Here is a 24792-nt window from a genome sequence, read left to right on the forward strand (position 1 = left end):
TTGGCTCATTGATTTAAAAAGAAGAAATACTTCCAGAATACGCTTGATGGGATGTAATATTAGACTTTTAGATAAGATTTTGTACGTAAAAGATGATTCTCACGGTATTGTATCAAAGCAAACAAAAAGTGTAGGCCTATTAAAGAAATATAAAACAATAAAATTAAAATGAAGAAAGAATTAGAAGAACAAAGAAAAGTCAACAAAATGGAACAACGGAAATCAAAAAATGGTAATGAAACGAGGAAGAAGCATTTAGCAATCGTTTTAATTTTAAAACAAGAAGGACCTTGAATGACAAGATCCAAGAATGTCAAAAGGAGTAAGGGGTGCAGTGGCGCAATTTCTTAAAAATCCTGGGGGGGGGGGGGGCGCGTTGTAGCCAATTTTCCCAAATCAAGAAATATTGACAGTGAAAGCTGAAAAATGAGCCATTTAATAATATAGAGGCAAAGATATACTAAAGAAAACTGAACCGTTTCTGTGGATCCTTGAATTATGGAGGCTTATCTTAATTCGACAAGATTTTAAAATAAATTAAATTTTAGCTGGGGGGAAGTGAGGTCTGGCGGGCAGTTGACCCTCCTTAGAAATAATTTACGGGCCTCTATTTTAATTGGACCCAGTTTTGTCAGGTTAGTTTATCTAACTTCAGTGAGTTGAAAGACACAATCAACTAGGATAGACTTAATTCAAGTTTCTTAGTGAGTCTATAGTCAAAAACGAGACACACATGTTCTAGTATGGTAAATTCAAGCAAACAGAATCAAGATAGATAATAGAAAATTGTAGCAGTTCTCTATTAATTTGCGTATTATGCAATAAATTGTCTAAATTCCCTATTTCTTCTATAGCAATTTGGTACTTACGAATTATAGGGACCATACCCAAGAAGTGAAGTCAGGGTAATCCTAATGAAATATACCAAAATATGATGAAAATATAAGACTTTAGTAATAAGATTATGGAAACTACAAAAATAATTATGGAAAGCAGGCCGCCCAGAACGCATTATATTAAATACCTAATCACCTCTATACATTAAATATTTAGCCTAATTAAAGTATAAGCCTACCTGGATAGCAAGACCGTATCCAGGGGGGGGGGGGGGTTACCCGGTTTGAACCCCCCCCCCCCGAAATTTTTGACCGAGTCGAAAATAAGTCGAAAATTAGTAAAACCTAGGTAAAAAATCAGTAAAATTAGTCGAAAACTGAGTCAAAATTAGTAACCCCCACCCGAAAAAGTCAAAATTAGTAACCCCCCCCCCCCAAAAAAATCCTGGATCCGCCCTTGCTGGATAGATACCTTTTTATCTCGCTCAGGCTAAGCTGATTATCTCCGACTGAACACAGGAAACCGGTTTCATTATAGACCAAGAACAAAGTGTGGTCGCTATAATACGTAAGTACCAGCAATTTTGTAAATTAACCGTTGTTGACGGTTTTACGTATCCTTCCAATCTTCATTTAACCTTACTATGCTCAGGATTGGTCTCGCTAGTGATTTGGTGATCTAATGCTAGTGATCTTGGAGTAGTGCTATTGCCAAAAATTAAGCTAAATCTAAGCTGTTGAGAGATAAGAGAGGAGACAAGAGCGACCCCTCCCCCTCCCAGAGAAAGATTCACTTACAGCTATGTAATACATTACATAAATATGTGAAGCCTCAGACTTGCTCACTTTCTTACGAGGAAGCATGCTATTATATGGGGATTGTAATCATTTATACAGGACGTGTAATCACTTGGTAATGGGAGTTGAAGAGGTTATATTTGGATATTAAATTGGTCAATGGATGAAAGCAGACAGTTTGGTGGTATGCTTATAAACAAAAAATCGCGAAGAAAGGAAACGAGGACAATTAACAGCCAGTGAAAAAATTGAAAAATTATGCAAATATTTCGGTCAAGACCTCCGCTTGACCGTCCTCAGTGCAGAATAAAACTGATAAAAATATAAAAACCAAACCTTAAAATAAAAGCACGAAACTAAAATTGGACGACCCTTTCCTAGTAACGGTGAAAGGGTAACTGAATAAAAAACACAAGTCTAAATGGCATTTCAGAATTTCATTTTGCGTAAAGCACTTTTAAAGGCTGATCACTTTCCAGTTTGATTGTTATCGGAGACTCTATTCGATTGCACAATATAACTTTGTGGATGTATGTAAAAACGATCAGAATTAATAATTTTGTCATAAATGGGACTTAGAAAAATTTCTCCAGTGTCTCTATTGAGAGCTACCTTTTGGTGAATGTGCTTTTTTATTTCAACTGCCTCCCTGAAAACTTGCGTGAGACCTTTAACGAGGGCAACGATAGAGGCCTCGTCAAACAAAATGAAATGGTGTGGATTCTCGTACACATGTTGCGCCAAGGCGGAATCAAAAACCTCAGGCCTTTGGCGTAACCTCATTGCCTTGTCAATTGAGGACTTGTGCTCAGATAACCTCTCCCCCAATTGCTGTTGGGTTCTACCAACATAAAAACAGCCACAAGAACAAGGAATTCTATAAACACCACTGCCCAGACTGGGGCTGGTTTTATCTTTGGCATTGTTAAAAAAGTTCTGTGTAATATTTGAATTTTTAAAGGCGACGCTAAGTTTATGTTTTTTAAGGATTCTTTTCAATTTGTCACTCAATTTTGGAATGTAGGGTAGAACAGTGAAAAGTTTCTTATCATCCACCAATGGGACGGTATCTGTTGGGGCTTGTGGACCTGATGCCCTCCCCTCTGCCTTTTTCGTCTTCTGTCTATAATGGTCTCAAGTAATTTTATAGGGTAGCCATTGCAAAATAAAATGTCCTTAATATAGTTCAATTCTGAGACTATGTGAGGCTCTGAGCATATTCTTATTACTCGGTCAACCAAAGAAATAACAACTCCTCTTTTTATGCAGGGAGAGTGGTTGGAGGAAAAATGCAAATACCTATCGTTATGCGTAGGCTTTCTATAAATAGAAAATTCAAGGCCAGGAGACTTATTGAAAATTAAAACATCTAGGACAGGAAGTTTGTGGTTATGTTCTAGTTCTAAAGTGAACTGAAGGTTAGAGTCCAAAGTGTTTAGATGAGTTAAGAAGGAGTTAAGTGACTCTCCTCCGTGCTCCCACAGAGAAATAACATCATCGACAAACCTACCCCAGAAACGGTGTTTTATCGGAAAATTTTCCAGAGCAGAGATTTCTATGAATTCCATATAAAAAGTTGCCAAAAATGGTGAAAGACTTGTACCCATGGGTAAACCCCTAATTTGGGTGAAAAATTGATTATTATATCGGAAATATGAGGAGGAACTATTGCAAAGACGGACGAGACGCATAATAGTTTCTATGTCCAGTGTTTTGTAGTCTATTTGATCAATATTATCTTCTAATTTCCTTTGAAGAGCTAGTTCACATTTTTTAATGTCGCAAGACGTATACATAGAAATGGCATCAAAACTGGCCAAAATTGTATCTTTTTTTATTTCAATGTCTTTCAATTTTTCAACAAGGTGAACTGAGTTTCTTATGTATGAAGTTTGCGTTTGCATAAGGGGGCGAAAAAGTTTGGACAACCATTTCCCCAATATAGCAATTGGAGAGCTATAAGAAGCCACAATTGGGCGTAGAGGGACTTCATCTTTGTGGATTTTTGGGAGCCCGTAAAATTTAGGAGCTGAACAACCTTTAGGGTAAAATAATTTATACATTTGTGGAGTAATAAGTCTTCCAGTTTGCAAAATTCCTAGCTCCTTTCGTACTAGACGTGTGAACTTATCGGTGGGGTCTGAATCTATGGGCTTGTAAGTATGGGTGTCGGATAAAATATCTGTAACTTTTGTATTATATGAAGTTTTATCAAGGATAACAATTTTATTTCCTTTATCAGCCCTGGTGATAATGATATCACCAGGTGATAATGATATGATCATTATCACCAGGGCTGATAAAGGAAATAAAATTGTTATCCTTGATAAAACTTCATATAATACAAAAGTTACAGATATTTTATCCGACACCCATACTTACAAGCCCATAAATTCAGACCCCACCGATAAGTTCACACGTCTAGTACGAAAGGAGCTAGGAATTTTGCAAACTGAAAGACTTATTACTCGACAAATGTCTAAATTATTTTACCCTAAAGGTTGTTCAGCTCCTAAATTTTACGGGCTCCCAAAAATCCACAAAGATGGAGTCCCTCTACGCCCAATTGTGGCTTCTTATAGCTCTCCGACTGCCAGATTGGGCAAATGGTTGTCAACACTTTTTCGCCCCTTATGCAAACACAAACTTCATACATAAGAAACTCAGTTCACCTTGTTGAAAAACTAAAAGACATTGAAATAAAAAAAGATACAATTTTGGCCAGTTTCGATGCCATTTCTATGTATACGTCTTGCGACATTAAAAAATGTGAACTAGCTCTTCAAAGGAAATTAGAAGATAATATTGATCAAATAGACTACAAAACACTGGACATAGAAACTATTATGCGTCTCGTCCGTCTTTGCAATAGTTCCTCCTCATATTTCCGATATAATAATCAATTTTTCACCCAAATTAGGGTTTACCCATGGGTACAAGTCTTTCACCATTTTTGGCAACTTTTTATATGGAATTCATAGAAATCTCTGCTCTGGAAAATTTTCCGATAAAACACCGTTTCTGGGGTAGGTTTGTCGATGATATTATTTCTCTGTGGGAGCACGGAGGAGAGTCACTTAACTCCTTCTTAACTCATCTAAACACTTTGGACTCTAACCTTCAGTTCACTTTAGAACTAGAACATAACCACAAACGACCTTTCCTAGATGTTTTAATTTTCAATAAGTCTCCTGGCCTTGAATTTTCTATTTATAGAAAGCCTACGCATAACGATAGGTATTTGCATTTTTCCTCCAGCCACTCTCCCTGCATAAAAAGAGGAGTTGTTATTTCTTTGGTTGACCGAGTAATAAGAATATGCTCAGAGCCTCACATAGACTCAGAATTGAACTATATTAAGGACATTTTATTTTGCAATTGCTACCCTATAAAATTAATTGAGACCATTATATACAGAAGACGAAAAAAGGCAGAGGGGAGGGCATCAGGTCCACAAGCCCCAACAGATACCGTCCCATTGGTGGATGATAAGAAACTTTTCACTGTTCTACCCTATATTCCTAAATTGAGTGACAAATTGAAAAGAATCCTTAAGAAACATAAATTTAGCGTCGCCTTTAAAAATTCAAATATTAAACAGAAATTTTTTTAAAAACGGCAAAGATAAAACCAGCCCCATTCTGGGTAGTGGTGTTCATAGAATTCCTTGTTCTTGTGGCTGTTTTTATGTTGGTAGAACCCAACAGCAATTGGGGGAGGGGTTATCTGAGCACAAGTCCTCAATTGACAAGGCAATGAGGTTACGCCAAAGGCCTGAGGTTTTTGATTCCGCCTTGGCGCAACATGTGTACGAGAATCCACACCATTTCATTTTGTTTGACGAGGCCTCTATCGGTGCCCCCGTTAAAGGTCTCACGCAAGTTTTCAGGGATGCAGTTGAAATAAAAAAGCACATTCACCAAAAGGTAGCTCTCAAAAGAGACACTGGAGGAACTTTTCTAAGTCCCATTTATGACAAAATTATTAATTCTGATCGTTTTTACATACATCCACAAAGTTATATTGTGCAATCGAATAGAGTCTCCGATAACAATCAAACTGGAAAGCGATCAGCCTTTAAAAGTGCTTTACGCAAAATGAAATTCTGAAATGCCATTTAGACTTGTGTTTTTTATTCAGTTACCCTTTCACCGTTACTAGGAAAGGGTCGTCCAATTTTAGTTTCGTGTTTTTATTTTAAGGTTTGGTTTTTATATTTTTATCAGTTTTATTCTGCACTGAGGACGGTCAAGCGGAGGTCTTGACCGAAATATTTGCATAATTTTTCAATTTTTTCACTGGCTGTTAATTGTCCTCGTTTCCTTTCTTCGCGATTTTTTGTTTATCATGATTAGCCAGTGTGGTCTCAGAAATTATTTATGGTATGCTTATCCCACTTAAGATTAGGTGAAAGTGTTAGGCTACACTACCTGTTTGGACATAGTCAACGAAACCAGGGGCGGATCCAGGATTTTTTTTTTTTGGGGGGGGGGGGGGTGCAAAAGAGGTTGATCCGATAAACCTGCGTTAGGAGCAAGTTTAATTAAAGCAAACTTGAGTTAGTTAAGTAAATTACACTACTTGAGACTGAGCTAGGGGGGCGCCCCCTCGCCCCCCTCTGGATCCGCCACTGAACGAAACATGGCCAAAGAAAGCAGGGAATCAATTTAAATGAAATTAATCAGTTAATTGTAAACTTAGTTAACTAGAATAGTCAACTTAATAAAAAGTACTTTAAACTAATTACTTAAATTAAATAATTTAAATTAATTAACTAAATCTTTAAATTAATCAATTACAGTTTTATCATGTTTACCGCGACTGACTTTCATAAATTAGCTCGTTTCATTTTTTATAATGATACTGTCGTTCCCGAAACCATATTTTTGTCTAAAAAAAGTGGATTCTCTGAGTTTGATCCTTCAAAAAGGATCTATCTTCGGGTTTGCTGTTAATATGTTTATTTCTTTTAATAAAACCCCATTTTCTCCTTTAAAAAAGGTTGGCTCTTGTACTCTCCTATTTACATATTTTAATAATTTTATTGACCCTTGCCGTAGCTCAGTGGATTGATGTTCCTCTTGGCAATACGGAGTCAGGGATCAATCTTCACTGCCACCTGGTTTGGCTACAGGCTTCCTACTTGTCCCTGTAAAAAAGATCCAGCGACTGCAACGTCTCATGCGGCAGCGTTTATCGCCAGTCTCATAAACATCTATGGGCCAGCAATGGCTCTGGAGGATTTTTATATTTTATTATTTTATTGTATTGTTGGCCTTATCCTTATTGACAGATTCCAGTTCTTCCAGTTTTTATTTATTTCTCTATTTCTTCTATTTCTATATTTCTTCTGTTTCTATATTCTATTTCTCTATTTCTATCTTCTATATCTATATTCGCCTTTTAAATCCAATATTAGAAACGCCACTTCTATAGTTCTACATTTTCTGAGTTTTCATTGCCGATTAGATCCAGGTCCCTGCGCTGGAATATATTCAGGGGGACAGCGAAAATAAAAAAAACCGAGCAGCTGAATAAGAATGTTAAAATATAAATACATTTGGGGAAACTGTAAATATCGACTTATAGAATAGGGTTGACCTGAGAGGACATCAGCGCAAATGCTTTATTAATATACATTATTTTATACGTCAATTTCACAGAAATTTAAGGTATTCGGTGGCGGCCTCTACAATTCTCTGGGATGAATATGTGGCAGCACTAGCGAATTTCCCTCCATTAAGAATGTGCAACAATGATTACTTATTTGCAACTAGATTTATTTATAAATACGAATCAAAAATGCATCCATTTAGATTCCTCCTTTCATATTCGTTTTGGACTCTTTTCATACTTTTAAACAATAAAAAATGTAATAAATTTACGTCATGACAATTCTTCCTTCAAGGAAGACAGCTTAAATTAAGTGTCAAAAACTTAAATAATGGGATTTTTTGAAAATTCATGATTATTTAAGTTCCCAAGTTTCATTACTCTACCCCAGTTTTAAATTACAATAATTTTTTTTATTACTAAGATGACATTATTTACCTTGAAAATGCCATCATTGTATTAGCACATGAGAAGGGATGTAGATTGAAACAGAACATGCGAAGCCACTTTGCTGTAAGGCTGTAATTACTAGATTTATAGCATTTCACGGTAGACTGAAAATATCGCTTTTATATGAACGGGAGGGGGGGCAACCAACCCCAAACCTCGCATCATCTAAAAATTAATTTTCACAGGGGTTTTGTTTTTGAACCTAGTAAGATGTAAAATTCAATATAGCAGCGGTAGTAGTATTAGTAGTAGCATGCACACATTGCCTTTTGGTCAATTGATCTTCCCCTTTAAGCATTTTCTGAAGTTCCAAATTATTACTCAAATCTATTTTTGAGATATGATCTTTTCACAATGTGCATGCACATAGTGTCTTTTGATTTAGTTCAAATTTCCAGTCAATATTTTAAATGTAGTACTGGGTTTGCAGTAGTAGTAGTGGTGGTAGTTGTAGTAGCAGCAGTAGCGTACAAATATGACGTTTTTGGTAAATTGATTATCTCCCTTATTATTTCCTGAAAGTCCCAAATTAATATACTCAGTCATTCCTGAGTTATGCCATTTGACAGCCCTATGCCCTTTGTCTTTTTGGAAAGTAAAGGAACTATATGTAAACAGTGAACGAATTGCCTAACTTAAAGCCATTGTTCTGGGGGCTGTGCAGGAATAGATTTACCAATAGGCCCACCAGGCCCGGGCTTAGGGGCGAACAATGTCAGGGGGGCAATAAATTATCAATGAGCGATTGTTTTCTTAACAAAAACTGGGCCAATGTTATTTATCGTCAAAGTGCCAGGTGCACTCCGCTGCCATGCAGCCTATTCACAGAAAAGTTATTTAAAAACAACACAGGAATTCGGTGGCCCTTATAAACTGCCAGATTGCTCCCAAGAATGGCAGCTGAAAGTTTGGTATCACCTCTCTCTTTCATTACTTTTGACTAATCAGGGGCGTTCTTTTCATTGCTTCCACTATCCCCGAATTTTCGAGTATTTCTCCAAAAATCTCGCAAAAACGGAGCAGCAAAAACGCTTGGGCCTAGGAGCGTCAAAGCTTTAGATCCGGCCCTGGGGCAGTGAAAGGTTCCCAAAGGCATAATTACAGGATTTTTCAACAATGCGGAAGAAAATAGACATCTCAAATTTTGAGTGGGTGTTTGCTTGGAAAATGATGGCCTTGGGAGGGGGAGGGGCTGGTTGCCCTAAATTCACTTTTGACTCTTAAAAAGAGCACTATAACTTCCAATTTCCAATCGAATGAGCTCTACCCAAATTCTATACAACCACCCATTCTATAAAAAAGTTTTATGCCTTCGGGGCGTAAATTACAACCCTTGCCCCCAGATTCCGAGAGGCTATTTCAACCCCTAAGGCTTTTTTATATGATCTTGACTATTTTGAACAAAATTATTATTATTATTATTATTCATTTATTGCCCTTCAAGAAAAGGTACAAAAAGGTACAGTAGACTATTATCTCAAAATTTGTAATGGGTGCATTTGGGGAAAAGAAGACGTGGGATGGGGCTACTTGCCCTCCTATTACGTTTGACTCTTAAAAAGGACACTAGGACTTCTGATTTCCAATTAACTTTGCCGAATCTGAAGTTTATGCTACCCACCTTTCCATAAAAACCTTAAATGTTAACAATGGTCAACTAATATGACTTTTAGCCCTTGCCCTGAGGGCCGTGGGGGGGGGGGGGCGGGGTGTTGTCATCCCCAAAGATATGATTACTGGACTTTTCAAAAATGATTAACAAAATGACTGTCTCAAAATTTTTACTGGATATGTTAGGGGAAATGATGGTCGAGGAAGGTGGGGCTGTATGCCCTCCAATTACTTTCGACTTTAAATACGGCACTTTAAATTCACAACACAATTAACTCCCTCCGAAGCTTGTGCAACCACTATTTCCATAAAAAACAAACATGCCCCTGGGGCATAATATACAACGATTGCCCTGAGGGCTCTGGGAGGGGGTTATTTTTCAAAGACACAATTACTGGACCTTTCATCTACGCTGGACAAAATGGCCATCTCAAAGTTTTGGTTGGATATATTCGGGTAAATGATGGGCGTGGGGGGGGGGCTGGTTGCCCTCCATTCACTATTGACTATTCGAAAGGGCAATATAACTTGCATTTCCAATCGAATGGGCCACTTTCGAAGTGTCTACGACAACTCCTTCTATACAAAGTGCCCTGGTCTAAAAAAAAATATATATAAAAAGTAAGTAAATAAATAATACATTGTGTCCATATCGCTCTTTGCTTAGGCAGCGCCATTGCGCCGCCTATGATGGCTATGCTTGCTTATTTGTGCAAAGTGTATAGAAACTTCGGTATCAGTAAGTTAATAGCTTTCTACAACAACGAAAGCGATATTTCGATTTCATTTGAGCTAAACCAGAAAATTCTGGGATGTTAGGTTATGGCCATGAAAAATGTAATTTTGCAAATATCATATATTTAGCAAAACACATTTTTTACCATTCCAAAATATCGTTTTGAAAAAAAACATCGGGCCACCATCTGAGGTCATGTTAGAAAGGTATCTCAGCGTGAATCAGTAACGGTTCATCAAATCTATACCTAATATACCTAAATTTCAGGGTTTGCTATTCAAAAGTAATGTTTCTTATTTATCCGTTACTATAAAAAAGTATTTAACTAATAAAAGTGCAAAAAAAATATATCGACTTAATTTTTTTATGACAATTTTTTTTTCCTGGAGTGAAGTGACTGATACGTCTCGGAAGAAGGCCTGAGAGGAACACAGATTGTATTTATACAGTATATACACTTTGCATGATTTACTTGGAAATTAAAATTCTATTTTTCATAACTTATAATCAACAGTTAAGTGTCTTAAATTTTCTTGTGCGACGGCCTTGTTTGAATTTGAATTGAATTGAGCCGCGCCTCCCAGTCTGGAATACGCTGTCTTAGGAGATGGTTCAAAATTACGAAAAATCTGCTAAATCACGGAAATTTAAGTCTTATTTTTTTGGTGGTGCGGGGATGAGGGGTGAATTTTGACGGACCAAGGTGTATTTGTTCTTCCGTATGTGTGGGAATGCTTAAAACCTTCATTAAGGAGCTCTTTTTTTATATAAGCTACGAAATTCTGTTTGATTAACCGTTATAAATAGCTAGTGACATAGATTCCTTTTCCATTTCAAGCATAAATGAGCATGAATGGGTTTCGTTCAACATACAGCGCTAATTTTCTCTTTTTTTTTTGTTCGAATGTAGAATAACCACTGTGTTTAAAAACAATGGCCCTTTTGTAAAAATTAACTTATTTGAAGTTTACGAAAAAGTCAACAAGCGAGGGCCTGGCCACTCCTTGACACCTAAAGTACATATCAAGAGTACACTTGTTCGTATTCTTATGAACGTCGGTTTTTGGTGATACTTTGAGAACTCAATTTTTGTTGTGGGATAACTTGGAGGAACACCAAATAAGTTGGGGTTACTGGAAGCTCTGCCTGGGGTCACTATAAAGTCGACTACGAGGTTCAAAAAGACTAAAACAAGTGAAGTCACAAATCCCGACGATCCGATTGGTTGGCTTGGCGAATCGTTAATCTGCAGCTGTGGTTCTTTTTTTCATATTGTATAGATTTATAGATGGCTCTTACAGTTTTAATTTCATTGTACCCATTAGGTGACGAAAAACGTAAGTTTAGTGGCTTATCTTCAAATAAATTTCATTTATCTCAATTATTTTATATTCGATATTTTTCTGTCTCTAGTATTTGTTTTTTTCCTTGTTTCTCTTAAAATGTAGTTTCTTCTATAAAAAAGAATTCTGGCTGTAAAATTAAAATCTTTGGCACCTGGCCGTATCTAGAATTTTTGCTGGGGGGGGGGGGGTGATATTACAATTTTTTTATAAACGCATTAAAACATTTTTTATATGTATCTGTGTTACTTTTTTCCGAGTCGAAATAATTTAGGGTGGAGCGCGGTTCAAATCGGTTAGCCACCGATACGACCTGGATACCAAGGTCGGATCCAGGATTTTTTTTCGGGGGGGGGGGGTACTAATTTTTTACTCAGTTTTCAACTAATTTTACTGATTTTTACCTAGGTTTTACTAATTTTCGACTTATTTTTGACTCGGTCAAAAATTTCGGGGGGGGGGGTTCAAACAGGGTAACCCCCCCCCCTCCTGGATACGGCCTTGCTGGATACGACCGTGCCTGTGTATATATAGTTATCAATGTATCGAAACATGCATTTCTGCCACTTTTAACCTCTTTTCATTCTTAGTTTAAAATTAGCATAATAATGTCGAGGCTCTCAAAAGTCATATTGTGGTTGCATTTATTTGCTTATTTGATTTTTTCTGTCTTCCATAACCATCAAGAATGAAAAAAAATGTTGTCATGTACTTCATATTCTTTGTCAAAAATTAAAATTAATATGTGCAAGTTTCGCCACTTTGACTAAGATACACCATACATAAATGTGATCGACCATGCTTTATCGATTGATGACAACTAAGATTTCACTTTATATTCAATTTCATATTTTGACTTGTTAGAAACACTGTAATTTTTGACCTAACTTAGTTATTGTAAACTCTGTTTTGCTTAGGACTAACTTCCTGCAGTTAATTTGTTTCGATTCCGGAGAGTGGATCCTTTATCACAGACAGGGCCATATCCATTATTTTTGCTCGTGAGGGGAAGGGGGAATTTTATAAGTTAAAAAAAAAACGCATCAAAAATACGTCTATGCATTTTTCTTATGTTTCACTAAGGCTAGGAATAATAAAAAGATGAAAAGGTGATGTTGGGTAATGAAAAAGTTGATCAGGTGGGCAGCTTCACTTACCTTGGTAGTATTATTAGTAAAGATGGTGGGAGCAGTGAAGATGTCAAAAGTAGAATAGCCAAGACTCAGGGTGTTTTTTTCACAGTTAGGAAGAATAGGAAGATAATTTTACAAATCAAGATTAGAATATTAGAAGCTACAGTGATGCCAGTGGTTAAATGTGGCTGTAGAGCATGGGTACTCCAAAAAGCTGATGAATATTTGCTACATGTTTTACAGAGAAATTGCTTAAGGATAGTTCTGGGTACCCGGTTGACTGACCGTATTTCAAGCAATAGGCTCTACGAAAAATGTGGTTCAATAACGCTCTCTAGGGCTATAATGAAAGAAAGGTTGAGATGGCTAGGGCACGTTGTGCGGATGAAGGATGACAGATTACCGAAGATTGTTCTTTTCGACCAACCGTCTAGGGCTAAACGGAAAGCAGATCGTCCTCGTCTGGGGTGGGAGGACGTCATAAAGAAAGATTTAAAGGAAATGGGAATTTCGTGGGCGGGTGTAAAAAGAGAGGCTTTGAATAGACTGGGGTGGAGGAGGAGTGTGCGTAGCTGTGTTGGCCTCAGGCGGGTTGGTGCTGCAGTGAGTTGTTAGTAGTAGTAGAAGTAGTAGTAGTTTTACGAGTTGGAAAAATATTTTGAGGGGGGGGGGGGTTAAACCCATTCTCTGAACACGGTCTTAACCATAAAATAAACAAAAAAGGTTTTCTAATTTAACTTCTAGTTTTAGAGTGACTTTCAAGTGTTTGAGCACATTCTTCCTGTTATGCAAGAATTTAAATATTTCACCAAAGGAAATTATAGAAAAGAACTTCCTTATTACATTGTAGTGATCGTGATTTGATGAACTTCTTAAAATTATGAATAATTCAAATTTTACTATATTCGACTTTATTCTTAGTCATTATAATGTCTGTGTTATAATTAAAAAAAATGGTATAATTATGAGCTTTATTACGGCCAAGGAAAGGGAGTTGCAAAGACGGAGAAAAAAGAAACTTCGGAAAGCCTGCTGACGAAATTCTTTATTTTTAATTTATTTCTTTGGTTCCAAAAATGAAAAAAAAAAAAATCAATATATTAATGTTTTCCCAAAAACTTGTAAAACGCAGATCCTAGGTTCTGGCAGAGAGCAGGGGGATCTTTTTTGTTTTTGTTTTTTTTTGGGGGGGGGGGGCAGTTGCCCCTTCAATAATTTGAAGAAAAAATTATTATATAGCCCATGCCCCTTGACTATCTGGATATGTACCCCTTTTGTCCCCCTCGCCCCCCCCCCCCAATAAAAATACTAGATATTCGCCCCTGGGCAGAGGATAACCGAAACAACAAGCCACCTCTTGGATACGACCGTGCCTATGTATATATTGCTATCAATATATCGAAACATATATTTCTGCCAGTTTTGGCCTCTTTTCATTCTTAGTTTAAAATCAGATTTAGGTCTGATGGTTTTTTTTTTCGCAGAAGACAGTTGAAGTAGTGGTTGTTTTTTTTCTTTTTTAATAGCCTTTCCCTTTACTTGACATATACATCTATAATCTTGAACTGAACACAATTTACTTTATAATTAGCAAACGAATGTTGTTTAATTGATGTGAACTTTATTATAAAGATGCCTTTACGGCCTTTACGGCCCTAACTTTAAGGCTTTTATCATTGAGTGCATCTCTCAACTGTTGAAAATTTCTTGGTACACATCACGCTTAGGTAATGTGCTGGGTGTATTATAATATGTACCAAGGCCGTATCCAGGGGGGTTACCCGGTTTTACCCCCCCCCCCCCCCCCAAATTTTTGACCGAGTCGAAAATTAGTCTAAAAAATACCCATCTCGATGATGTTAGACAAAGTCCACGGGAAAAAATCGGGTACCCCCCCCCCGCCCCGAACAAAAATCCTGGATATGGTCCTGCTATGTACTCAGCATCATGCAAGTAAGCAGGGTGGGGGACTTTGGGCCTATGTCCCTCGTAAATCTGAATATTATTGCGTGAATTATTTATGAATTTCTATACCATTCACCTGATTTTGCAGTTCTTCGAGTTTTCCAGATTCGAGTTCGCGAAAAATCGGCCAAATTTGGATGAAAGAACTGAATATCCCGAATTCACTCGTATTTCTCGGCAGTTCATTGCTTTATAGTCTGTCTTGCTTTCTTGTCAGTCTTGATGATCATTTGCTTGAATATCTTTTCAGGTACATTAGATATACTTGGAGAAAACTTTCGATCATTTAGTCGATGATCATTTGCTTGAATATCTTTTCAGGTACATTAGAGATACTTGGAGAAATAAAGAAAAAATCTGGGATATCTTTAAGGCTCTCACCACAGGATGTAGGAATACCGATTGAAATAAAATCCGGTACAAAAGATCTCATTCTAAGACGGTCACTGGATAAAGAGGTAAGTAATATCATTTTTAGTTTTCTGAAAATAATCAAAAATTTTTTCTTTTTTTACTTCTCCTATTATTATTTACACATTTTAAATATTTAAATATTTTTATATGTTTTAATATTTTAGCCAGTTGGAGTAGTTTTAGAAGTGGGACGTAAATGTTCTTTTCAAATTCTGGCCTTTATAGGATCTGTCTTTCTGGATCTGTCTATCTTTATGTAGGATTCCAATAGGAAAACTAAGATGTGAGTTCTATTTATTTGTTTCTTTTTGTGTGTTTTTGTCGTTTTCTTTATGTGTTTTAATTAATTAATTAATTAATTTAATAAATTTAAACGTTTAATTTAATTTAACTTAAACTTTTTCTTCTATTGATAAAGGCTCCTGAACATGGAGTCAAAATATTCGGATTTTTTTTATATAAAGTTTGTTATTATCTTTTTTGTTCCACTGTTTTATTTAAATTATACACGTTTTTTTTCTCTCTTAAATTCTGTATCAGTTTGATATCTATGTCACGTAAAGCCCAGTTTGTTTTGCGCCCCTCGTTGTCACATATTCGTAGATACTAAAAAAAAAAAAAAATCTAATTGTCAAGCCCATTTTCAAAACGAGTTTAAAAAAAATTAAAATTATTACGTTTTATTTATGAACTTGTTATACTGTTTTTCGTGTATAACGATATTCAGTCTTTAAAGCGTTGCTAGTCTAGACCCCTAGCGTTAATATTTTATTATTTTAATAATAATATTTTATTATTTTTATATCAGATGTTTACTTAGTCTCGTCCATAATAAATTGAACAGATCAAAAAATTGATAAAAGTATTCCTCCCAGAACGTTTTTCAAACCCGTTTAGAGTGTAAAAATAATGCGGAAACCTGTCCAGCGTTTAAAGATTTATCATAAGTGAAAGGTTCAGTGTCAAAGAAAATCATGACCATTTTTGTCACTTTCGGCGATCCGATGCAACAGAGCTGAAAGTGAATTTTGTGTTTATTTTCATGAACTAAGATCGAATAACCTCAGTGCAGCGTTCTCACTTCTACAGAATTTCCGTAGATCTACGGAATACCTACGGAAAACCGGTATCCTATTTAAAATGCCATATTCACTCTTTCCTTATAATATTTACCCCAAATCACCAGAGAATTCTGCTAAAAATTTTAATTTTCGGTTCGATGTCAACGGGTCGTCATACCCAAATTTTAATACGATTTGATCTTCGACTTTTTTCGTCTGTGGCATTGGGCATTGGCACTTCTGGTTATAAGGGCTTTGGACAAAACCCTTACAAAAAAAAAAAAAATTAATATTCGAGAACCCTACTTAGCCAGAAAAAGAGAAAAAAAGTTTCAAATATGGGCTCAATTCCAATCTTGTAACTATGAACGATTAGGATAGAAAGCGCTGCCGGGCTTTTGTGGTCTTGAGACTATGTTGAGACTTCGACTATGAGACTTTTGTGGTGCCTAGTGGCTTGTGGAAAATTCTACTCAATCCGAAACGCCATCTATAGATTTTCTACGGAAACCTATAAATAGGCCCCTTTTTAATAAGCCCCTTTCCTAAATCTTGCACCGAAGAAAAATTATTGTGCAAATACCTAATGTTTGATATTCTTCTCTTTTTGCAAAATATGTTGAAGTTGAAAAACGTAAATGTTTGTCTTTAATTATTATTAGACCTTGGCACCAGTATAATTTACTGTGTTTACAGATGAAAAAGACATTTCAAGTTTTGGTCTTTGAACCAACAGTTTGATATAGAAAAATATGACATTAAGTTTTAAAAGTGCATTGTGTTAGTGTCAAGGATAAAACCGTATATTGTCACTACTTTAATCTGCTAGACAGTAAAAGCTATTTTCGCGGATGTCTCTCAAATTAAATGTGATTGCTTTTTTAATTGTTTTGGATTCAATTATGCATTTGAATCTGATACAGCTATTGCAATATAGCCAAATTTTAGGTCTAATTGTATTGTTAAGTTGCGCGAATTATTGTCAGAGAGCACAGCGGAGTGTAATCAGTTCTGAAAATTACTATCTCATCTATGACAACTTTTGAGATTGAGTCAATTTATGGGAATAATCCTCTGTGTGCGTTTAGAGCATATTGGGTAGATATTACGCTGATGAATGTAAAGCAATGAACGCGTTGATGAATGTAAAGCAATGAATCTGTTGTGGAGGGTCTTCGTCCCTAACAAGATTCAGTTTTAGTCAAAGCAGACACAGTGTTTGTAACTTCGATTATTTTTGCATCTCTCATGTGAGCCAACGCTAATAAATATTTTTCGTTTCTGAAAAGAAATTTTGCCACTGATGTAAGTCTGGTGTTTCAGAGACCTCATTTCCTGTATACTCCCCATCTGGGGAGTACTTATGATTGCAGCTGTAAGGAGGCTTTTCCTTCACCAAGAAGGGAACCGAAAAAGCAGGATTCTTATCAGTACGACAGAGGCTATAATTCATAACACTCTTCGACCCTAGAATGCAAATAAGCAGGGCTGTATCAAGGATTTTTTGGTACTTGTTAAGAATCCAGTAAACACGCGATAAGTGAAGTTTCGTTAATGCTAATGAAATAAAACAAAATAGGATGAAAATATAACAGTTTATAAACAAATTTGGGCTCTATATTTGAACATTAGGGGGGGAGGGGGGGTAAAGCATAGCATATAGTAAATGCGTAACCTAACCTAAACTAACCTAAGCTAACCCAGGTACCCTTTTTTTACCCCTTTAACCCCAAAAACTAAAGTTTAAACCTTTTTCGCAGAGTGAGCAATACCTCACTATGCAGCGGAAACCTGTTTTTCATATAGCATCTTTGAGATTTCGATGCGGTTCTTCTCCCGTGTTTACTGGATGTTTAACAAGTACCGATTTTTTTTATGGGGAGGGGAGGTACAAAATGTTTATATTCATTTTTGTTACGTTTTTTACGAGTCAGATAAACATTTCGGGGGGGGGGGTGTTCAAAACCCCTAACCTAGTAAGACTAGATGTTACAGGTATGTTTCCAGAAATAATTCTTGAGCACCTTCATTAGGGGTGAGGGGGGCTATCATGGGCGTACGGAGGGGAGGGCTGCTGCACCCCCCATAACTTCAAACTTACACTAAATATGGCTGAAAAGCAGATGGCTGAAAAAGCAGATGGTTTAAACAGCAGTTTAAAAAAGGTAGATGGCTAAAAAAGCAGCTGATAAAAAGTAGATAGTTGAAAAAATTGTAAAAACAGCTGGAATAACGGAATAAAAGTCAAACAAGAAGCAATTATCCATAATGTCTTGTAAATATTTAACTCTAATCTAAGAAAATTAATGCTGAAGGTTATTGAGGATTTTTGGTGATTACTTATTAATAAAGATTTCATAGGTATGATAGAACTTGCTGGCAATGTAAGGTTTTGTGAACTGACAATATAAATTCAGCTTCCTCCCCCCATTCCTTCCTCAGCTTCCTTCATCAAAGAATCGGCTACCCCCCCCCCTCTAGACAAGAAGCCACGTACACCCATGGGGGCTATTGATAGGTGACTTCAAATCTGGTATTGGAATCCAGATAATTTCTTGACATTCATTAACAATTTAAAAACCTATCCCCGACTCAAATACTCCCAACGAACATGGATATCGCCTTTGCAAGGGCTGCTAAATTAGGCATTTATGTATGATGTAATTCTTTTAATTTGAAAAAGATGTAAGGCAGTGAAAAAAATCTCATTAAACTGCTTTTCATGCGTCTGTAACAAAGAATATACTGCAATTTCTTCTTTTTTCCTGATTTAAAATTCAAAAAGTTGTTTTTCGCCCTGAAATCGAGCTGTTACATAAGATATTCAACGGTAATTGTTGTCTTCAATTCCAGTGTTTTGAATGCTTTATGAATCCGGCAACCCACCTATGCTACAGATTCTGAGCCGATTTTTTAAATCAAAACTAACCTTAGAGTTTACAGTTTTCATCAAATGTATTATCTAAATTTTGATTTTTGTAAATTTTCGAAAAGGAATCCAACCTGTATTTTCTTGGTATAAAAAGTTTTACACTTCGAATTTTTGACTAAATTGAATTTTTAGCTATATTTATCAATAATAATTGACCAAAAAGCAAGTTTTTCTGGATCCTGGCTAGCAATAGTCTATGGTCCAAGAGAACCCTTTCTTCTTCTGTTAACTGACCAATATGGAATGTCCAATGTGTCAAATTTGCTGTATGTTGGTAGTAGAAATTAAGTTGGGGATTGGGTATCTGCTTTTCATTAAACCTTGAAATGGGTATTTCCACATTTTTTTTTTACTTTTAAAGTCTTCGTATGGGCTCTTCGTATGGGATCTTGCACAGAGAATCTGACAATCGGACGCTCTTTTATCGATAACAATTACTGTATGAAATGAAAAGAATGAAGGAAAAGTTATTTTTTTTTGTTACAGAGTGTAAAATCAAAGAAGACCATTACAGGGGTGGATCCTGGGGGGGTGGGGGGGGGACCCCGCGCCCTCCAACATTTTTTCTTGTGCCCTCATTGCGTTTTTTCCTTTTTTACTCTTTTTTAAAAATAAGCTTGTCAATTTGGTCAATTACTGGTGCCCATGTAATATTACCCATCCCCCCTAAAAAAAATTGCTCTAGATCCGTCTTTGGACCATCAAACGAATATACTATTAATGGTGAATTTTTTTTATAAATAAAATCGTTCGGATTAAATGGAAAAAAAAAAATCCCCTCATGGGTCTGATCAATGCTTCTCATTGGAAGGAAGTCCCTTTGTCAGTGGCTTAACTACTCAATAAGGTGTCTTAGCTTTGGTTCCCATTGATGCGATTTCTCTTTAACGCAAAACGGCTCGCGGATAGCGGATATCAGAAAATCGCAAAAATGTTCACACAGAAAAGGTTCTCTGCAGCCGTTGAACCGAGAAAAATATTATGAGATATTTAAAAAGCAATATTTAAATGAATAGGCTAAATCATGTTCTAGAAACTAAGAAAAACACTCAAAGGGTTAATCTGTGAAGGGCTAAGTATTATTTGTCAAATACTAATGAAAAACTTCTAACAAACATGATTAGTTTCTCGGTTACTTGGAATATTTATTTCTACAAAGCTTTCAATACAGAATAACAGATGTGAATTTAAACAGCTCAGTAGAAATGTTTCAATGCAGTTGCTGGATCATTATGACGCATTAACTTGCAGCAAAAAATGGAAGAAATTTAACAGATCACGCAAAAACGGCCGTTTTTGCGTAAAATCGTATCAGTTGGAAACTAGGGTTACGGTTGTATCAGTTTGACATATAACGCCCATATTGTTTTAGAAAGTCTGAACTATTCATACAGCAAAGGGGGGAGGGAAGCTGGTTGCTTCTATTCGTCATCCCTTAAAATGCGGCCAACATCGTTTTTCTCCGATCGGTGCAAAACTCTGAGGGTAAGCAAAGTGGACCGGGGACATCCTAACAAGAACAATAAATTTCGGAAGAAAAATAAGGCAAAAAATTCGATGAAAAAACAAAAACAAAACTGATCTGCTTTAATACCTCAATTGAAAGTTTTAGGGGGAAGATACCCTCAATTAAAGTAAAATTTAAGGACTTAAATCTCGTTGTCCGGGAGGACAACAAGTTGTACGTGAGGACCGTAAGGACTTAAATCTTTGTGGTCCTTTTATTTATTTATTTTTTTAGTGACAACTAGACAAAAATTTTTCAAAATAAATGATCTTAATATGCACTTATTTGAACACAGTTCACCAAAAATATGAAAAAAGGATTCATTTAGTAAATTACGGATACAGTTACGTGTATATTCAAAGGAGTGTTTAGCATTGAGGGTATCACCCTCCCCATTATCCCAAAATTATATAGTAAAACTTTTGTTAAAAACGTATTGCACAAATCTATTGTTGATGGAAAACAGCGACTAAATATTCATATTTTGTTCAAAATTTAAGTTCTTGAGCGGAAAAACTGGAAAAAATTAAGATAAATTTCAATTAAAACAACAGGATTTACTTTTAAAGCGTTTTGTACTGAAGAAGCTTTTCAAAGCATAGTAAAGAGCAATATCAAAACCTGAGACGAGCAGTAATAAATTCATGTAACAATTCAAGCTTTAAACGAACAGAAATCAATGAATAAAGTCAATGAATAAATGAAAGCCTAATGAACAGAAACCCCTGGAATGTGGTCCTCTGGAAAGAAATTCAGGTTTACGTTGCTGCTTGTTGGAGAGGTGGAAGTAAGGACTGCAAGAGTTGAAGCGGAGGTGATATTCATCCGCGCAGCAATAAGTTTGAAGCTCTAATTTTGATTATATGCATTTGATTATATGCATTATATATATGATTATATGATTATATGCATTTGATTATATCCATTTATATAGTTTTTTTTGGTACTGTTCTATCAACCGGGCTGTTTTATATAGTGCTATAGTGCTAGTTTAGTTAATGCTAATGAAATAAAATAAAATAAGATGAATATATAATAGTTTAGAAACAAATTTGGGCTATATATTTGCACATTAGGGCGTGGGGGGGGGGGGTGGTGGTGGTGGCATAGCATACCATATATTAAATACGTAACCTACCCTAACCTAGGTACCTTCTTCCCCCATAAACCCCCAAAAAAAATAACTTAAATACAGTTCTTGCCTTTTTTTATATCCCAGAAGGCAAGATAATCCTGTTTTAATCGGGTGTTTCGACCTATTTCCTGACTGGTATGCATTGCCGTTTTCAAAAAAGCCCGGTTAATAGAACAGTACCGTTTTTTCCTATCTGAGTAAGGATTGCGTATACTGCGACGTTGTTTGGTGTAGATGAAAGTAGGACGGCCATACTGGATATATGGACGATAACAGGGGGGTTTAGGGGAGTGACATGGGAAACAAGATATACATGTAAATAATGTATAAAATGTATAAATGAGAAATATTCCCATTTAAACGCTTTAAAAGCAAAGCTCTCGGTAGTTATTACCCTGCACTCGTGGGAAATTTCCTTGGTGGCGCTTATAATTGGAGACGAGGAAACCCAGTGACAGGAATTGCGAATTTGATTAGGAACGAGGTAAATAGATGGCATTTCCGTAGGCAAAAATACCAAAACTGAATGTACAAATCTGTCTACACGCTTTATTGTGACATCAAATAAAAACAAGTTATTAAAACTTAAGACTAAGCGAAACTATTCCATATATGAGGGGGTGGGGAGATTACCACTTCCTCAACCCTCGCTCTTTGCTATAAAGTTTGGCCTTTATCCAATACCTTAACAACGATTACTGAAGCACAAGGGCCGTTTAATTGAAAACAGAAACTTTTGTAAAGCATTGAATAAATTTGAGGAGGGGGCAGCTTCCTCGTATACGGTGTGATTTCTGTTCGTTCTAAGTTTTAATATTACTTCTTACTTTCGGTTGAAAAAAACTTTTTTTTTTTTATTTGATTTCTGATCTTTGCAAATCGTACCGGGAAAGCTGCATTTCCCCTCCGTGGAAAATCTCACCGGAAAGATTCCTCCTCCACTAAAAAACTCCTCCCTTGGAAAATTTCACCATGGAAAATTCCTCTCTTGCCAAATCCCCCCCCCCCCTAGAAATTTCCCTCCTCGCTGAAAATTTGCTCCGGAAAGTTTCCCCAGAAAATTCCTCCTTGAAACTTCTCGTTACTTTCACTTGGAATTTTGTTTATATTTAGTATCTGATGGTTTTCAAATCATGACGAAGATCCCCCCCCCTCCTTGGAAAGTTCCCCCGAAAAATTCTCCCTCCTCCCAAAAAAATTTCCGTAAATTTCCCAATAACAAATAGTATATGATAGTATATGTAAATAATTGGCAAAGGTTACAGCCCTTTCCCCCGTGCAATATTTCGCCTGGAAAATCCCCCTGGAAACTTTCCTGCCGACGGAAAACTTTCCCCGTCAGAAATCTTCCACGTAAAAAGTTTTCCCCATCGGAAACTTCCCCCATGCAGAAAATTTCCGTAGATTTCCCGGTTTCAAATACTATATGTAAACAATGAGCAAATTGCATACCTTTCAACCCTTTCACCAGGGGCTTTGAGGGCTTACGCCATCCACATAGGCGTAGTTATTGGACCTTTCAGTTACGCTGAACCAAATGGCTATCTCAAAATTATGTTCGGAAGTCATTGGGGAAAAAGGGAGCGTGGGGGGAGGGCTTGTTGCCCTCCAATCTTTCTGGTCACTTCAAAAGGGCACTTGAACTTTTACTTCCATTTCGAATGAATTTTCTCCTGATCTTCTAGGACCATTAGTTCAATAAGATCACTGCTGGGAAAAAGAATAATAAAAACAAAAACAAATAAACACGCATCCGTGATCTTTCTTCTGGTAGAAAATACAAAATTCCATATTTTTTAGGTAGGAGCTTGACACCTCTTCAGTAGGGTTTTCTAATATGCTGAATCTGATGGTGGGATTTTCATTATTGTTGCTTAGGGTGTTTTGCCCCCCCCACCCTTTCGAAAATTTGGCAAATTTTCTCTGGCTTATAGCTTTTGATGGATAACATTAAAGTTAATGAATTTTATATACGTGGAATCAGCACAAAAAGTCAATTCTTTTGATGCATTAATTATTATCCAGATTATTTTTTTTGAGTTACGGTTACTATTGGACCGAGTCGCTCCTTACTTACAATTCACTACCGCGAACTGTTTGATATAATATACGAGCCCTTTAGTTTATATAATCTTTCAGATCTTTTGCATAAAAAGGGGCGCAGAGATGTATTTTGATTGGTCGGAAGAAACTTTTTCCTGAAAATGCTTGTTTTTGTCCTACAATGCAAGTTTGAGTTGTAGAGCAGAATTTTCTAGCAGTTAAAAGCTAGAATGGGTTCAATCCTTGAAACATGCCTCACTCTTGAAAACTTGTTATAATCCACTCGAAATTTTTACGTTATTCCTATTTGAACTACACTTGAATTCAATTTGATCGATTCAGAGTTTTTATATCTTACACAACAGTTCCAGACATTAATGTATAATTTGCTAATAATTTTTTTTCTAATACGTTTTCTCTTACTTTCCAATACTTTTTTCTAATACGTTTTCATATCTTACACAACAATTTCAAGTAATAACGTATGATATTCTAATACTTTCTTTCTAATACTTTTTCTTTTCTTTTCTAATACTTATTTCGTATATGTTTTTATATCTTACACAATAGTTCCAGACATTAATGTATAATATGCTAATACTTTTTTTCTAATACCTTTTCTTTTATTTTCCAATACTTTTTTCTAATACGTTTTCATATCTTACACAACAATTCCAAGCAATAACGTATAATATTCTAATACTTTCTTTCTAATACTTTTTCTTTTATTTTCTAATACTTCTTTCTTATACGTTTTTATATCTTACACAACAGTTCCAAACATTATACGTGCTAATACTTTTTTTCTAATACCTTTTTTTTTTTTTCCAATAGGCTAATTTTTTCTAATACGTTTTCATATCTTACACAACAATTCCAAACATTAAGATATAATATTCTAATACTTTCTTTCTAATACTTTTATCTTAATACTTTGATTTAATACTATTGTAATGTTCGTTCCTAGGGCCAAACTAATCTTTTTTATGCTTTTTAGGGGTTGAAGGGCCCATCATCTGTAAGCGTTTCAGTAATATGCGACAAATTGGATAGCAGTGATCCGGTAAGTATAATTTATATACTCTATAGTTGTTTGTTTTAGAGCAAGGAGACGAAGCAAATTTTACATCATCAGATTCATTAGTTTCAGATCTTTCCACTCACTAAGCTGGAATTACAATATTATTTAGATATTTTCTTTGGTAGAAGGATATA

At 35.9% G+C, this 24792-nt stretch overlaps 1 protein-coding gene across 3 annotated transcripts in view; it reads left to right on the forward strand.

The window, feature by feature from the left end:
* Positions 1–24792, forward strand: part of LOC148941659 (protocadherin gamma-B2-like) — a 283199-nt gene that overhangs the window by 114094 nt on the left and 144313 nt on the right. For all 3 annotated transcript variants that reach the window (XM_089104431.1, XM_089104433.1, XM_089104432.1), the window contains exons 4-5: positions 14807–14943; positions 24575–24640. In XM_089104431.1, coding sequence (XP_088960557.1) covers positions 14807–14943; positions 24575–24640 — 203 coding nt within the window. The remainder of the gene's footprint in view (positions 1–14806; positions 14944–24574; positions 24641–24792) is intronic.

The sequence above is a fragment of the Artemia sp. Qi Xiang Cuo genome, chromosome 18 (assembly GCF_049724085.1).
Source record: "Artemia sp. Qi Xiang Cuo chromosome 18, ASM4972408v1, whole genome shotgun sequence".
Classification (NCBI taxonomy): domain Eukaryota; kingdom Metazoa; phylum Arthropoda; class Branchiopoda; order Anostraca; family Artemiidae; genus Artemia; species Artemia sp. Qi Xiang Cuo.